Source organism: Centruroides sculpturatus, unplaced genomic scaffold (assembly GCF_000671375.1).
Source record: "Centruroides sculpturatus isolate CEXI.00-Female unplaced genomic scaffold, Cexi_2.0 scaffold24, whole genome shotgun sequence".
NCBI lineage: Eukaryota > Metazoa > Arthropoda > Arachnida > Scorpiones > Buthidae > Centruroides > Centruroides sculpturatus.
Window position 1 is genome coordinate 1,373,144 of NW_019384375.1, and position 17,416 is coordinate 1,390,559.

Consider the following 17,416-nt stretch of genomic DNA (forward strand, 5'->3'; position numbering starts at 1 on the left):
CATATCGTACTACTCCTCATTGTTCTACTGGTAAAACACCTAGTGAAATGCTATTCAACAGAAAACTTCGTTCAAGACTAGATTTGTTGCGCCCTTTAACCTTATCGGATAACAACGTAGTTCGTCCACAGCGTTCTTTCATGATAGGAGACACAATTTTTGCTCGTGACTTTTGTTCTAAAGAATATTGGGTTGCTGGTAAAGTTATTCAGAAACTTTCACCTGTTACCTATAACATTGAGCTCCCTAATGGTTCCATATGGAAACGTCATATTGATCAACTGAGATCTCGATCATCCTCATCCCTCGAATCTCAAGGTGCTTCATTCGTTCCTCTTCAGCTGTGGTGGGAAGAAGAAAATAATCCTATAGTTGAAAATATTCCCCAGAAAGACAACATGAAAAATTCATCATCAGATACTGTCTTAACTTCAGACTCCTCTAGTACTCAAGAGTCAAGTCGTAGACATCGTAAAACTCCTAGATACTTACAAGACTATGTTTGTAACTTCTCCTTAGGAGGGGATGATGCTATGTATCGCAGTGCCATCTATGGCAGTTCAAATGTATATATGTAGTAGCGCGCCTGCGCACTGCAGAGTTCTGCACCGTTATGTACTTCAATAAAGACGTGTTGATTTAGCTGTTTATGAGAATCCGTTTCAATCCTTTTCGTAATCTAATTCCGATGTTAATACATACCAGAATAGATATTAATAACATAAGAATTGAAGAGAACAATCAGAAACAAATCCTTATTGAAGGAAATACCATCAAACAGAAAGCTTTAAATATCATACAACATAAACAAGCTGTGTAAGGTTTATCTACATTTTTTTTTTTTTTTAAATTACATTATACAGATAAAGATGAAATTTTTAATATATACTAACAAAACATATTTTAAATGAAATGAGAAAAATGAGATAATTCCAAAAGTAGTATTGTAGTTACTTCAAAAATTTTGAAATGAATATTACAATGACTTCTTATAACAAATTGTTTTATTTTTCAGTTCTACTTTAAAAATTTTTTTTATGATTTAGGATTAATATCATACTGTTTTAATATAAAAATTTTTCTTATGAAAATAAACTTTTTTCCAGAAAATGGTGTTTGTAGTGATTATCATTGTTATTGCTATAAAAATGCAACAATGGAAAGTGAGTGGAAATTTTGACATTTAAATAAATTTGTTAGAATTTTTTAAATTTACTTTATTTTTAATAATAAATAAAACTATTTTTATTGTTTTTAAAAAAGCTTTTTCTTTCTAACATTCTTATAATAATAATAATTTATTTTTTCCAATTTAAAAAGTTTAATTTCTATATGCTGAAATATTTCAATCTATTTAAAATTGTTCTAGCAACTTCAAACTTTCAAAAGCACTGTCCTTCAAAGAATCATATAGTATCTGTATTAAAAACTGAGGATTACTAATTATTTATTTCTCATATATATCATCTGTGATATAAGATTTTGTGAGTGTTTATTATATATTTTATTCAACTTTTGATATGTTTCCTATTTCAAAAACAAATATTAGAACTAATTAAATAAGACCTCAGTAGTAGAGTAATGAATTAAATAAAAGGAAAAAGTTTAGGAAGATTAGATCTTACAAAAATAATATTAGGATGATGATTTTGGATAATCCTATTACTAATTTCTTTTCTTACTGCTACTTTAAATAATAAAATGCTAAATTAAATAGTATATTTAGATGTAAAATATATTTAAAATCATATTTTTAATAAAAGACATAAATATTCACAAGAAAGTTTATGACAACTAAGGCTAGGACATCTAAACACTAAAAAATCATAGTTTAAAAATTATATAACTTTGTGATTTTATGATTTTCATGTACCAAAATATTTTAGAGCTAATTATGATACATCTGTAATTATATATAATGAATTTTTATTAGGTAAGTTGGTATTTATAAATATCTATTGAAAAATATTTTGTTTATTTTTAAATAAAAAATGATCAAAATATATTTTCTTGTTTCTTTCATAATACAGTATGTGTTCCTAAAAGTCATTACAAAATTTCACATAACAAAACTAAGAGTTAAATATTCACAATATATAAGCAACAATAAAAGTCTTCACATCTTGCCCTTTTTCACAATCTCAAGAATAAAACAGTCTTTACAGATGGAGTTGACCTTGTCTTTGAGGCTCCTTGTCTGCCTCATGTAAAAATGTTAAAATGCAATTTCTAGGTGACAACACAAATCACAAAAATATTTTTTAAATGTTTCAATTAATGCAAAAATTAATTAACATGGCCAAGGACTATAAATAAAGACTGTTTTATTCCTGAGGCTGTGAAAAAAGATAAGATGTGGAGACTTATTGTTGGTCTATACTGTGAATATTTATATATATATTTATAGTCCTTGGCCATTTTAATTAATTTTTGTATTAATTGAAATATTTTTTAAAACTACGAGTTATGAGCAGAACACTCAAAATCTGTGAAGCTTACTTGTGTCTGAGATGCTGTCTGAAATATTTTTATCAATAAAATATTTCATACTGCATAATAAAATATACAAAATCAATAGAATAGTGTAATACATGCTTGTAAAACAACAACATAAGTAAAGTGGGATAAGAAAAAGATAGGGGTCTGTATGTTCTGTTTATTCCTGCATAAGTTACTACATTAGCTGGCTCATATTACACATTAGTCTAAGTATATTCTTTGTGAAAAATTGAGTAAAAACAATTCTATGTTTTCATTATTTATTCCCTTGTTTATCTATTATGCTATGACCAAATTTACAGATTGGAAACACGTGTTATAACAAAAGAGAGTATATGTATATTTATCTATCCAATTACAATATTTTTAATGATTTTCAAAATTATAAAGAATCATTTATGCTTGAGAAAAATACATTGATGATTTTTTTTAAATAAATGCAAATAATTGTAATACTACATTGTAGTTTTTATCATTACAATGTAACCTTTTCAATTAATTAAAAAATTTTTTTTAGAATAAAACTGAATTATTAAGATTAATAAAACAAATCACAACTAATGCTATACAATTTTTTCATTTTTTTTTAAAGAAAGGAACTGTAGTTTTTTATTTTTTTAAATTATATATAGACAAACATTAAAAGGTGTTAAAAAGTTTTAAGTTCTTAAATACTTAATTAATAATTATTAATTTTTAAATGAATTATTCAGGCCTCTAGTTTTTGTAATATGCTTTATTATGAATTAGATAAAGATAAAACCAATAAATTGCCTTATTTAAATTGTGTAATGAAACTTCAATTCTACAGAACACTGTTCTTGGTGGGAAGAGCCAAGATCATGTTAGATCACACAAGGTCACTCATACAACTCATTGCACCATCTGTCTGTAATTATGTGCTGACATTGTATGAATTTCTGAGTCTCAACATTAATTTACCCATTTATTAATAATAATTTAATGTGTAATTTTACTATTAATTATTTAATAGTAATCTAATTAAATAATTAGAGATTAAGAAAATAGTAACAAATATATAAATGCTTAAATATTTTAATTTAAAAAGTTTTGATGGTTTTTTTTCTATTTTCAAATTGAATTTTAGATTCAAATTGTTGGAAATCGGTGCTAACTTGTGAGCCAAATCCATGTGCTAATAATCAGCAATGTATATTGAAAAATGGTGTTTTTCAATGTCATTGTTCTGCTGGATTAGAAGGAAATCTTTGTCAATATGGTATTGTAAACATTAAATATTCTATACTTTATTTTAAATTGATTGATGTTTATTCAAGTGTCTTTATTTTAGTTCTAATAAGTTTTTATTAGATTTGTCATAATTGATGTAATTGTGACCAATATGTATATAGTCTTTAATGTGCTAATGCTGTAAGTTAACTAATCAATCAGATTTTGTGTTGAAACTTTAATAATTGTAATAGAATTCATAAAAGTAATAAATATTTAGTATTATTTTATTTTTATATAATGCAGGAAAGTTTACTTTTTTATCATTTTTCTCAATTAATTTTTCATAGAATGAAAAGTTGTTAGTTCATTCTTTCAAATTATAAGCAATAATATAATTAATTCACTACAATTGTTATTATTTTCAACAATTTCAATAAAACATAATAAAATGCATTGTAAATCACTTGATGACCTAATACATTTGATAAGTTGAGGGGTTCAGTGGAAAAGTGGTACTAGTGACAAATAGTATAACTTGAATATATTAGTGATAAAATTTAACATTGATTAAAAATTATATTTTATTAAATTAAATAAGTAAATATGTACTTGCATATTACTAACATTTATTATATTTTTCTTTTTAAATTAAATTAATATTTTTTTTTGTATTTTTAATAAAGAAAATTTGCCAAAATTCAAATTTAAAAGATGCTAAATTTCAAATATACTCATAATATATGCCCTAGGCAGTCATATAATGACAGTAGGAAGAATCTAAAATTCAATAAGGCAATTAATAATCTGTACAAAGTTATTATAATGTATCTTATGATTTATTTATAAAGTAGTATATATTACATACAATGGTCTTTTCAAAATGGTACAGATGGTATGCCTACACTGTAGGCTGACCATCTGTATATCATTTTGGATGACCATTTTGAAAAGAACAGTACTAATTTTTGCTCTGTTCCATTGTTTTAGTAAGATTTTCACTTTTGTCCCATTTTTCAAACATAAAGAAACTTATCTTTCTAGTTTGTATATTAAACCCATTTGTATATTGTATTCTGAACTCATGATTTCTTAGAACGTTTATTGTGTTAATAAGGGTCATAAACTTGAATAGATACTACTGAGGAAGAAATGGCATAAAATATACCTTATAGAATAAATGTGAAATAATTAAATAAATCTAAATATTTCATATATAGTTCCCTGATATTTTGAAGGTAAAATCAAAAAAGTTATCTTAAACTCTAGTATTATCACATCTCAGCTCATTCTCGGGGATACCAAGACCATTGTCACAAGTGCAACAAGGATTGATAATTGAAGACACAAGTGGATGAAGACGTTATATTTCAAAATCAAGATTTTGAGTGAATTGATGTTCAAAGTTTTATGTAATTATTTTGGTATAAATACATCCTTAAAACCATTTGTTGCAGAGACCAAGAATGTAATTTAATTTCTGAGATCTTTGATGGTTGTATCTAAAAAAATGAATATATTAGACTTTCATCCATGCAGTATAATTGGATTTTGAATGATTGTAACTTAATACTTTTATCCACTTGTGTCTTCAATTTTAAATGTTATAATTTTTAAAAAATAAGAGCAAAAACTACTAAACTAAAATTTTAAAGAAAATGTTGTATAGGAATTAATACAATTGATATAGCATACATGAAAAAAAGCATTGGGAGTATGGCTTACTTTTTCATGTTTTATAGTAAAATAAAGAACAAAATTAAGAGTATTTACATAAAATGGGTTTATTTACATGTTAAGCTAGTTTAAAGCTTAGAGAATTGCATTTATATTCAGAATTTTAAAGACTATTTGTTATCTGTATAATTAATTAAATTTTTAGGATTTTTGAAATAAGTAAACTATTATTGAAATTATTCTCATTAGCATCATCCAAATCAAATAATAATCATTTCAATATTATAGACTATTTTTGTTAGTGTTTGCAAGTGAGTACCAATTTGGTCTGGCAGGGAGACCTCCCTTGGACAAAGGAATCCCCTTGTCCTCTCTGTCTCACACCTACAATTTTGCATCACACCCTCATATGAGACCCATCTGTTGGATATACATCCACATCCTATGTTATTCTTGTTTTAGTCGTTAGAATAAAAGGAGTTGCCTCTGTTACAAATGTTCATCGTCCCTCTGTCTCCTTAATGAATCTCAAACATTAACAGGTTATGGACCAGGTACCATCTTCACCGCAAAACTTATCACTGATTGATTAGCCAAGTGGTTCATATTTTTTGTCTTTCATATTTTATCAATCAATTATTGTTTCAATATGGATGAACTCATTCAAAGTTGAATTGCTAAATTGTGAAAATTACAATACATAGTGTCTTCAAGCTGAAGCAGCGCTTGAAAGGGACAGCATATGGGAATACACCAGTGGAGCATTACCATGTCCCACCATAGTCACTGGTAACCGAGAATCAAGCTGAATATGATAGCTGAACGAAAAACGATCATAAGGCAAGATAAATTTTATATTAATGTTAAGTCCATCCAACTGAAACACAAAGAATTGCTTAACTTTGAGGGAAATTTGAGAAAAGCTCAGATTGATTTATCAATCCCATGGTCTAGTGAAAAACATGTCTCTCATAAAAATGCTGATTCTTATCAAGCTACATGAAGGGAAGACCTTCATGATCACATCGCTAAGTGCTTAGAAATTGCAGATAAACTTGCTGACTTAGGAATCATGGTAAATGAGGAATTTCTCTCTATGTTGTTATTATACAGTCTACCCAACAGTTTCAACACCTTTTGTACTGCAATTGAAATGAGAGACAACCTTCCCAAACTTGAAACCTTAAAGGTGAAGATCTTAGAAGAATACAAAGGATAATCTTTCTATGAATGTATAATATATAATATAATACATAATGATGCACCAACTGCCCACCATGAAAATGATGGGTTTAAGTACACTAGCCCCCTATAACGTGGGTTTATATAATGCGGATTTGTATATTGCGGCAAAAAAACTGCAACCATATTCGTATAAAGACGTTAAAAGCGACTCGTAAAATGTGGTAAAACGTTATTGCCGACACGTGTCGCGACAGGATTGGTCGAATCTGGACCAATAGTGGACAAGCAGCTGAACTACTTACACGCTACGGAGCGTTTAGGCAGTAAGTTGAGTTTACTATCATCTGTACAGTATATAGGCTAAATTAGGTAAATTAGGTACTGTAAGTCTAATACAGTACTGTAATTTTATACATTTCTTATTCAATGGCCATAAAAATTATTTCTATTAATGATGTCTCCAAAGTTCAACAAATTTTTCAAAGAAAAATAACTCATCAGAAAATGCGCCCGCCATTTGGTGTGCTGTTCCGCGACAAAAACAAGCTTAATTAATTAAGCAATGGCATCGTCGAACGGTGCACACTTGGTAAGTGATCCTACAATTTTTTGTTTATAGCATAGATTATTCCCAAAAAATTATATGTTTTGGAAATGTTGAGTGAAATTAGTCTAGAATCGATTAATTTTATGGAAGAAACCTTTCAAACAACCATAGTCCGTAAACTGCACATGTGCCGGGCTGTGATTGGCTCATGTATTTAAGGATTCCTACAACGTGAAATTCTTATAAAGCGGAACGTATCTACCACATTATAGGGCGGTTGACTGTATTACAAATTGAACCACACAGAGCAGAAAACAAGGATTGAAACTATGGTACACTTTTTGCCAAAAGGTTAGCCATAAAGAAAGTGACTGTTGCAAAGAGGAGAGGCAAGATAGCTAACAGAGATCTGGCAAATCTGACAAGTAGACTCACGTCTGAAAAAATGAAACATTTTTCACATGTGAGTCTACTTTCCACACTGAATGCCTAACCATGCTTAGTGTCTTGACAGTAGAGCCATGTCACACATATGTTCTGAATGAAAAGAACTTTTGGACTTGCACCCTACTCCTAAAGCCAATCTGAATCTTGCTAATGATCAAACTGTACCTATTGAAGCAGTTGGTACTGCCCAAATTCACGAGGATACAGGTAAGTAGAAACGGTCCTTCAAACTTGCTGGATACTTTCATGTGCCATCACTTTGCACAAACTTCTTGTCAGTTTCCAAAATAATGGACAAAAGGTTACAAAGTGATATTCAATCAATTCAGTGCCCGAGTCATCAACCCAAAAGGGACAGTAGCCACAGTTGCCAATCACATCAGCAATCTCTACTATGTGTTACCTTGAAACAAGCAAATTCACACCTCTCGAAAAAATAATCATTATGTCCCAAAAACAATATATGATGGCAATCAAAGCACCCAGAAGCTTGCCAAGAACTCATCTTCCATTCTCAGATGAAACATATTGATATATGTTTCATCTGAGAGCTTCATCCAGGAAGCTCTAGAATGCAAAGATGTCAGCATCAAATAATTGCTGACCAATGAGATGCCTGTCAACTGTTGGAATCAATGATTGAAATTATTCTCTAATGTTATACAACATTGTTACATACAATGCATTGTGTCACGATGTTTTGTAAACGTTCTTCCATTACGTAATAAAAGGTTGGTGGTGGACCCCTTGGGGAACCATTAGAGACATTGACCTCGTTTCACTCTCCTTTTTTCAGCTCTGATCTTCCTTGAGTGAGGACAGTGTATTCTTTATTTCTTTGTTATATAACCAGTTATGCGAGTCTAACTTGTTTTTACCAATCTCTCTGACAAGCAACATCTAGTCTAACACAATGTCCTAACTAAACCTTTGTTTTAAGACAAGCATTGATCATGCATCATCAACTTGGGAATTGGAGACCTATCAAAGATCTCCCTGATATCAAATTAAGAGGGAGTGTTAGTGCTTGCAAGTGAGAACCAATTTGGTCTGGCAGGGAGATCTCCCATGGACAGAGAAATCTCCTTGTCTCTTCTGTCTCACTCCTGCAGTTTTGTGTCACACCCTCACATCTGTTTGATACGCAGCCTATGTTATTCTTGTTTTAGTCTTTAGAATAAAAGGAATTGTTGCTTCTGTTACAAATGTTCATTGTCTCTCTGTCTCCTTAATGAATCCCAAACATTAACAATTTTCTCATTATTCTAAATATTTTTTTGAAATTGGCTTTAGATTCTGAGGTAAAGTAAATGACTAAGAAACTGAAAAAGATTATTGTTCATTCAAATTTAATAGCATTAAAATGCCATTACTATTATTTTAGTATTCTAGTATATAAAAGTCTATATTATAAACAAATGAATTCTTTAACTGTAAATTTGCTTTTATTGTATATAAGTGGACCTTGACTCTTTGACTTAACACATTCTAAAAATGTGTACAAATGTCCAAAACTCAAGGAGTAGAGTTACATGTTATAAAGGGTTTTCGTTACTAAAGAGCTGAGTTTATTTAATGTAGGAACAGTTTTTAAAGTGAATATGTAACAAAGTATAAAACATTATTTAAAATGTTAAAACTACAAATAAAACAAACAATAAAAATTAATTTTCATAATATTTTTGATCAACTAAAAATATACAAAAGTACAAATTTGGCATACAGAAGTGAGTTAAGCAAATTAAAGTATTGTGTACAAAAGAGTGAGTTCAACAGTCCATGATTGTCTGTATATATTAAATATAGAGAAAATTCTCTTTTATTCTTTAATGTTAAAAAAGTCATGTTTTTAAATCTTGGTGCATTAATGAATAAAAATTATTTTATTTCAGACATTGATGAGTGTGTAAATAACAATGGAAATTGCAGTCATTTTTGCACAAATATTATAGGATCATTTATATGCTCTTGTCCAAATGGAATGAAACTAGCTGAAGACCAAGTTACATGCATAGGTTATAATTTTTTTTAATTAATTATTGAATTATTGATCCAGTTCTTTATATAATAAACTTATAAATATTTTCATAATTTATATGAACTATAGTGTAGTATTAGGATTCTTTTATCTGATATCACATATTGATTTTATTTAACTCCCATACATTCAAAGTTTTAACATCATATGTAATGTCTTGACATTTGTGTTATTTAACATGTAATGTATTAAACAGTTATGTAATTTTTTTCATTTTTCAGATTTTTAATTTATTTGGAGATATTTTTATTTATTTGATTGTATTAAATTATAAAATAACATAAAAATTAAATATTTATAACTACACAATAAAACAAAGCCTGATTTTGATAAAGTATATATCTAAAGGCCAAATAATTTTCAGTTTGTAGTTAAACTAATTTTCAGTTACTTAAATCATACAATTTGGCTTAAAAGTGAATGGTTAACCTATCATCTTGTGCTAAAATTAATAATAAGAAATTAATTTTGAATTAATGGTGTGAGACCGCGGATTTTAGAGGGGAATTTTTAATGAAAGGAAACCTTCCTTTTTTTTTTTTTTTGGTTGTTCAAAATTGTTGTAAACACCCCATAGAAAAACTCCTCACAGAGTATTGGAGTAGAGGTCTCCTCCAACTATCAACAGTTAGGTGGGAAAGTTGACACTTAGTTGTCAAGAGTTGCAAGTCACTGTCAACAATGGACCACTTTCCCACCCTAATGCTATAATGGAAGTGACTAGTACAGAAATAACTTCCGTGTGCAGATGCACCTTGAGCTAATGGAAGCTCAAGGTGCATCTGCACACGGAAGTTATTTCTGTACTTGTGCCAGTCGATCTCCATGCAAAGGACTTGGATCCCGTCGGAGAAGGCATTCAACAGCTGCAGACTCTTCCATACCATCGGTGTCTTCCATACTTCGGTGTATACTGTCCATTCTCGCCTAGAGGTATTGTATGTTAGCACTCTGCGAACTCTCTCTCTCCAGAAACAGAATTAGATGGAGCTAACAGCTGCCCTTTGTGTAACTTGCATTTAACCACATTTAATCGAGTAGTCTTGTAATGATCTTATATGTTAACCTTAGCTAACCAATAAATGTTTTATTTGTTAACTTGTCAACCTGTCGATCTCTTTTTCCAGAAAGACTCCTGTCCATGTACCAACACACTCCCCACTCACTTTTTGCCTTCTAAGCCATCCAACAGACACAGAGATCAGCCTTTACCAGCCCGTGCAGATTAACTGGTCAGAAGGGATTAACCCCTGGTCCCCTGCTTATCTCACAATGGCAAGTAACTTGTACAGTTATATGATCCAAATTAAAATAGATTTGGAAGAACAAGTAGGACAGAGATGCACATAGCATAACTGCTAAAGAAGTTGCAAATTTCAGATTGATCTTTTCTTTCAGTATTTTGTAATTAAATTAAATTCAGCACATGATGGAAGTATAATTGTATACCTTTAGGCCAAATTCCATTATTTAATTAACTAAAAATTAATTTATCTGAAAATAATCTGGTTTTTTTATATGTATTTCGTTACTTTAATATAATGAAAATATTTTCAACCTAAGAATAAGTTGAAAATGTTTCATTATATTAAAATACTGCTGGAAATCAAAAGGTATGTTTCAATATATACTTTGTTTTGCATTTCAGTATACCTTTAGAATATTTTGAATATATTTGGTTATTTTGTAATTCAAATTAATACAATCTCTATGATAATACTGGTGTAATTTAATAAGAAATAATAATAAATACAAGTAAATACCAAAAAACTAGCAAAAAATGAATATATTAAAACAAAACAAGCATTTTCCTCTGTTTTAAATGGTCATCTTCAGATTAGAAGAAAGCACATATAAATTGAATATGTATTCTAAAAATAGAACATCTTACAAATTTAAAAGATGGAATAGTAATGAAATGTGTGCGTGTACAATGCAGCATTCACATCATGCTTCAATCCACATATTACAATACTAGCAAATGAGCCTGGCGTGGCTCGGGCAAATGATTTGGATGCTTTAGTAAATATTGTACATTTGGAAATTAAGTTATTACTATCAAAAACAAAAAATCACATCTAAAATAGTACAGTAGAAGCTGTTTTTCAGGTTAAGCCTTAACCCTTTCCCTCACCGTGGGGGAATTTCATAAAATCCCTTCTTAATGTGCATTTTCATGATGTACCCTAATTGTGTACCAAATTTGACCCCTTTAGGTTCAGCTAAACAGCTGAACCTAAAGGGGTCAAATTTGGTACACAATTAGGGTACATCATGAAAATGCACATTAAGAAGGGATTTTATGAAATTCCCCCACGGTGAGGGAAAGGGTTAAGGCTTAACCTGAAAAACAGCTTCTACTGTACTATTTTAGATGTGATTTTTTGTTTTTGATAGTAATAACTTAATTTCCAAATGTACAATATTTACTAAAGCATCCAAATCATTTGCCCGAGCCACGCCAGGCTCATTTGCTAGTATTGTAATATGTGGATTGAAGCATGATGTGAATGCTGCNTTTATATATAATTTTCTGGAAAGAGAAAAGTTTCTTATGTACTTGATTTCAACAAGTTCCAGTTCTTTCATTTTTGTTAAATAAAACCTATATACAAGACTTTAGGAGGTCATAGAATGCTCACCATGCATTCAAAAGAGAGTCCATCTCTCTATAATTAATTACTATATTCCTTTTGAAGGTTTTGAATATTTTGATTCATTCAAAATACTTCAGGTTGGATGGGTTGTTACAGTAGTGTAATATATGGGCATTATCAAATTTAACCTGAATGTTGTAAATGAAATGAATAACTTGTACCTACCACCAGAGGGCTAGAAGCAATTATAAATTGGCTAAGGACTTGATGATATGGTGAGAAGATTTACTCTTGTTTTTAATGTAAAATCATCAGATTCTCAAATAAAAGGCTGACATTTGATATTGTTTTAACTTTGTGAATTTTTACCTATTATTATTTGTTTTTTAATGAAATTTTTTCTTCAATTCAATGTAACTTTACTTCTGTGGTTTTGTTAAAAGATAAATGGATAAACTTGAAAATGTATATTTTTGTAAATAGTCTTAACTTCAAAGTTAAATTAGAAGATATCCTGAGTCATCATGAAAATTGTAATAAATTTTTTGCTGGATTTCTTGTGTTTATTTTTATTTATTATTATTCAAATTAATTACTAATAATGTAAGAAAAATAAAAATATTTTAAAATACTGTAATGCATAAATGCTTTTGAAGTTGTATATTTCTGTTTATGTAAAAATTACATTATTAATTTCTTTTTCAGATACCAGTTACTGTACAAATAATAAACATATATATTTAGTAAGTATGTTTATTTTAAAAGTAAATATAAATATATTTTATTCTAAATTGTTAAATAAACTAATAATAAATTATTTAAAAAAAATAAGTATAAAAATATATATAGTAATACAATAATAAACCATTGGAGAGTATGTATTTCAAAAAGTTATTTTGTTTTTAAAAAATCTTCCAATTATATTTATTTGTATATTTTTTTTAGGATGGAGAAGTTTGGTCAGTAGGCTGTGAAAACTGTAAATGTGATAAAGGTGATATAACATGCATGAAAAGACCATGTTCAGAAGTAACATGTTTGGAAGTAAGTTAAAAGTCAATTAAAATTAATATTAATTTAATTATTTTTTAAGACTTATTGTTTAATTCACACTAATAACTCAAACAATTTTAATCGTATTTGAAAATCAAAACTCAAGTTAAACAGAATTTATTCTTAATTTATAACATTAAGTGTAATTCTAATTTAATTGATTTATTTATTATACAGCACAGCAGTTGGCAAAGTTTTGAGACAGAAGAGTCAAATCTGTCCCTCACAACAATTTAAAAATCATTCAAGAGCCATAAATATATTTTTACAAATAAGGAAAATTTAAAGTAATATTATATATAACTTGTTATAATAATAATTATATCTTTATTAAATGAAGAAAACGTTACACAAAAATTGGTTTTAATTTTCTCTCATTGGTTTTAATCAGTGTGAGCAATGAGCTTGCATTCCCTTAGTTTCTGTATGTCTAATTTGTAACTAGTCATTTTCAATTTAAGACATGATTCCAAGTTGGCATCAGTAATTTGGCATGTCAATTTACATTTAATGCAATCCATGTTAGAAAACAATTTTCCACATAAATACATAGTCCCAAAGATACTGAGAACACTGTATTCAAATTTTTACAACTCATATTATGAATCCAGAAGACTATTCCAAGTAGTAAAAATCATTGAGTCTATCTTCTGTAGATCTTTTATAGCAGTCTTCTTGTACTGTGAAATCAGATTGCATTTTTCTTTTCCTAGTTCTTCTATCTTAGTATCAAGATGTACAAATTTGGAGCTACATCAGTCTTTGCAGTTAAGTCCCATAATTATATTTCAATATTAGCCATGTCAGTATCAAACGGAGAAATATTTAATTTCTTCACATTGGCATTAAGAGGATTGTAATAAAAGCTAAAGTCATTTTACCATTTCTGAATTGCTGAAACCTTTGAAGAAAAGATTCTGTCATATTTAAAACTGCTGTCTTGAAATAATTGTTGTTAATGATGGCATTAGATATTAACATATAACATTTTCTTTCTTCAAAATAATCTAATGAATGATGGGAAGATAAACTTTTAACTTATAGGAACATACTAGAAAATAAATTCTCTTTCCAGATTTTTAGTAATTCATAAAAGCTATAAATAGAACCATGGCAATGACAATAAGCTGTATATAAAATAATTTACTGATATTTACAAAAATCACAAATCTGTGTGAACAACAGAAATGCATAGAATGGTCTTTAAAACTGTAGTATTTACTTTCATTATTGTTTAAAAGTTAAAAAGATATTTCAATCAAAATATGATTAATAACTACAAATACTGCTTAAATAGAGTCATCTGACATAAAAATCTCTCAAACATTTTCATACTTACAGATATATATTAGTTTATATGGGCAGAATATGTTTAATAAAATATTAAATATCTCAATCCTTGCACTAGCTCAGAGAAGTCAATGTCCTCCACTTAAATATATTCTACAGTTGATTACTGCTGTGATCATTTACCTATAAGGCCAAACTTATGTAAGCAAATTTTATTAATATAAGAATGCAAGTCACTATGATATGTTTCAAAGATTTAATCTTTTCATTTTACAATTACTATTCTTAATTTTATTTTCTTGACAATATTTTGATTTCTTATGAGTTCTTACATCATAATTTTGTAATAATGTGATAGCCTGAAAATCAGGAATTCAAGAACCAATAAAATTTTGTAAAACATTAAATATTTTTTGGAAATTTATTGCATATTTAAATTTATAACAGGAAGCAAAATAATTTGATAAAATGTTTAAATGCAGAATTAATAAACAAACAATCGTTATCTAAATTTAAATAAAAATTCATTCAACATACTTTTTGTGAAGGAAAAAAAATATTTTTCACATTTAAATTCCAAATATATTTAAAATTCTTAATTAAAGTCTACTTGTGAATACAAATTGAATTTTCCTCCTCTTTCCTAAATTATATGTCACATTGAAGTTGGAAGAAAATTTTATTAGTTAATATTATATAAAAATTTTAGTAGTCAACATTTTAAAGTTTATTAAGTATGATTATAAACAATTAAATTTTGTATCAAATTAAAAAAATAAATAAATAATTTTTTACAGAATGAAACAAAGATGCTAATCCCAGGAGAATGCTGTGATGAATGTGTAGAAGGTGACTATAAAGATTTACATATATTATTATGTATTATTATTAAAATTAATTTTAATAATAATATTATATCATCTTTTCTTGAACTTAAAAAGTTAACATCATCTCCTAAGACAAAAACTATACAGTATTTTTGACTAAGGTTTATTTGATCACACATAAATATTTATATCTGAAGAAATACTGAATATTCTGGCGTATAAGACGACTTTTTAACCTAGGAAAATCTTCTCAAAAGTTGGGGGTCGTCTTATACGCCAGAATATATGGTATTTAATACTCTCTGAAAGCATATATATGAGTGATTTGAAAAGTTTGCAGCCTGACTTGTAGATGGTGATAGTAAGTCAGATATTTTTTCATATTTTAGAGTCACTTCTTTTTTATAAATGAGTACAAAATATCAAGTGTTGAAGCGTCAAATAGTTTTTTGTAAACAGATGTTTAAGCAAAGCTATCTCAGTACATTGTTCTTTGGTTTAATTTACAATTATTAATCATTTATAATTGTAGCTTGCATTTCCTTATCATTAATGGAATATAAGTTTCAGATTCTGAAGAATTATAATATAAATATTGAAATTATATTAATGTGTATTATACTAAAAATATTAACTTGTACTGGAACTAGAAGGAATTAAGCAAAATTATTGTCTTTTTAAATATTCTAGTAAATAATTTAATATCGTAAAAACGTTTTCAATCATTTTTAATGATCTTCATCAGTTAAATAATAATGTAAAAAGAACATTAAAGAAATAGAACTTAAATTAAAATTACGAAAAAATAATAACTGCAATTCTGTCGAGCTTTTTATTTTATTTTATTTTATTTTATTCTTTTTTTTTATATTCTTATATTATTATCTTTTTGTATTCATTCCCTTAAGCACACATCATTACAAACACATGTGCAGTTACTATACTTTGTATAAATAATTGTATTCTATACTTTTTATAAATGTTATCTCAAATGTTGAAAAATAAAAATGAAAAATAAGAACTGAATAAAATTGCAAAAAGTAGATATAAAGAAATTAGAGATGGGCAAATACTATCCATGAATACTAGAAAATATTTGAGATTCAAAATCTTGAGTAATTTGATAAAAATAAATTCTAATACTACAAATGCTTCCAATATCAAACAATATGTAGTCACAGTGACAAATTCAGAAATACACAAAGAGAGTGTGCTAACTCAAAAATGAAAAATTATAGTCAAATAATTTAGATATTCTGGCTTTAATCATAAATTGGATTTATAGCAGTGTTTTTCAACCTTCTTGAATACACGACCCCTTTACAAGTTAAAAAATTCTGGCGACTCCCCCAGGGCCATATTAAAACTATATCAGTGATATTAAAACCTTTGTATTTAATTTTTTTTCTGACTTAACACAAGAACTTAACACAAGAACTCAAGACAAATTAAGTATGCAGCTTCCCTTTTTGGGGGAAGCTACATACTTAATTTGTCTTGAGTTCTTGAGCTGTTGATTTTTTTTTTTTTTTAGGATCAGTATCTTCAGGATGATTGAGACCTGAGTATCGATCAAAAAATCAAATGCGCAGTATTTTTTTAATGTAGTGTAGAACCTACAAACACTTGTATTTTTCGTTTGCCCGCGACCCCCTGGGGGTCGCGACCCACAGGTTGAAAAACACTGATTTATAGAGTTGTTTATATAAAATGAAAAATACTTGACTAATTAATAAGTACTTTTTATTAAGACATGCATCACAATTTTATTGCAGATGGTTTGATAAACCATTTTGAAGTTTGAATAAATAAATTTTTATTTATTATTTATTAATATTATTTTTTTGTGTCAAAGGAGTATCAACTAATATCTATCACTGAACACACTGTTTTAATTTGTGACAAGAAACATTTTCAGTCTTCTTTTCTTAAAAGTTTTAATAGGTGAGAATGTGAACAGTTATTTGTAAATCTATTGTAGTTGAAATAAGAGTACCTAAAAACACTACTTTAAAACTCAAAGTCAAAATTAAAAGTTTAGTAAATAATAATAATAATAATAATA

General features: G+C 28.0%; 1 protein-coding gene across 1 annotated transcript in view; it reads left to right on the top strand.

The window, feature by feature from the left end:
* Window positions 1-17,416, top strand: part of LOC111616870 (sushi, von Willebrand factor type A, EGF and pentraxin domain-containing protein 1-like) — a 184,934-nt gene that overhangs the window by 134,110 nt on the left and 33,408 nt on the right. Inside the window, exons 24-30 of the mRNA XM_023358224.1 lie at window positions 132-566; window positions 1,028-1,163; window positions 3,608-3,739; window positions 9,439-9,561; window positions 12,887-12,924; window positions 13,127-13,225; window positions 15,322-15,373. Of these exons, the coding sequence (XP_023213992.1) occupies window positions 132-566; window positions 1,028-1,163; window positions 3,608-3,739; window positions 9,439-9,561; window positions 12,887-12,924; window positions 13,127-13,225; window positions 15,322-15,373 (1,015 nt within the window). The remainder of the gene's footprint in view (window positions 1-131; window positions 567-1,027; window positions 1,164-3,607; window positions 3,740-9,438; window positions 9,562-12,886; window positions 12,925-13,126; window positions 13,226-15,321; window positions 15,374-17,416) is intronic.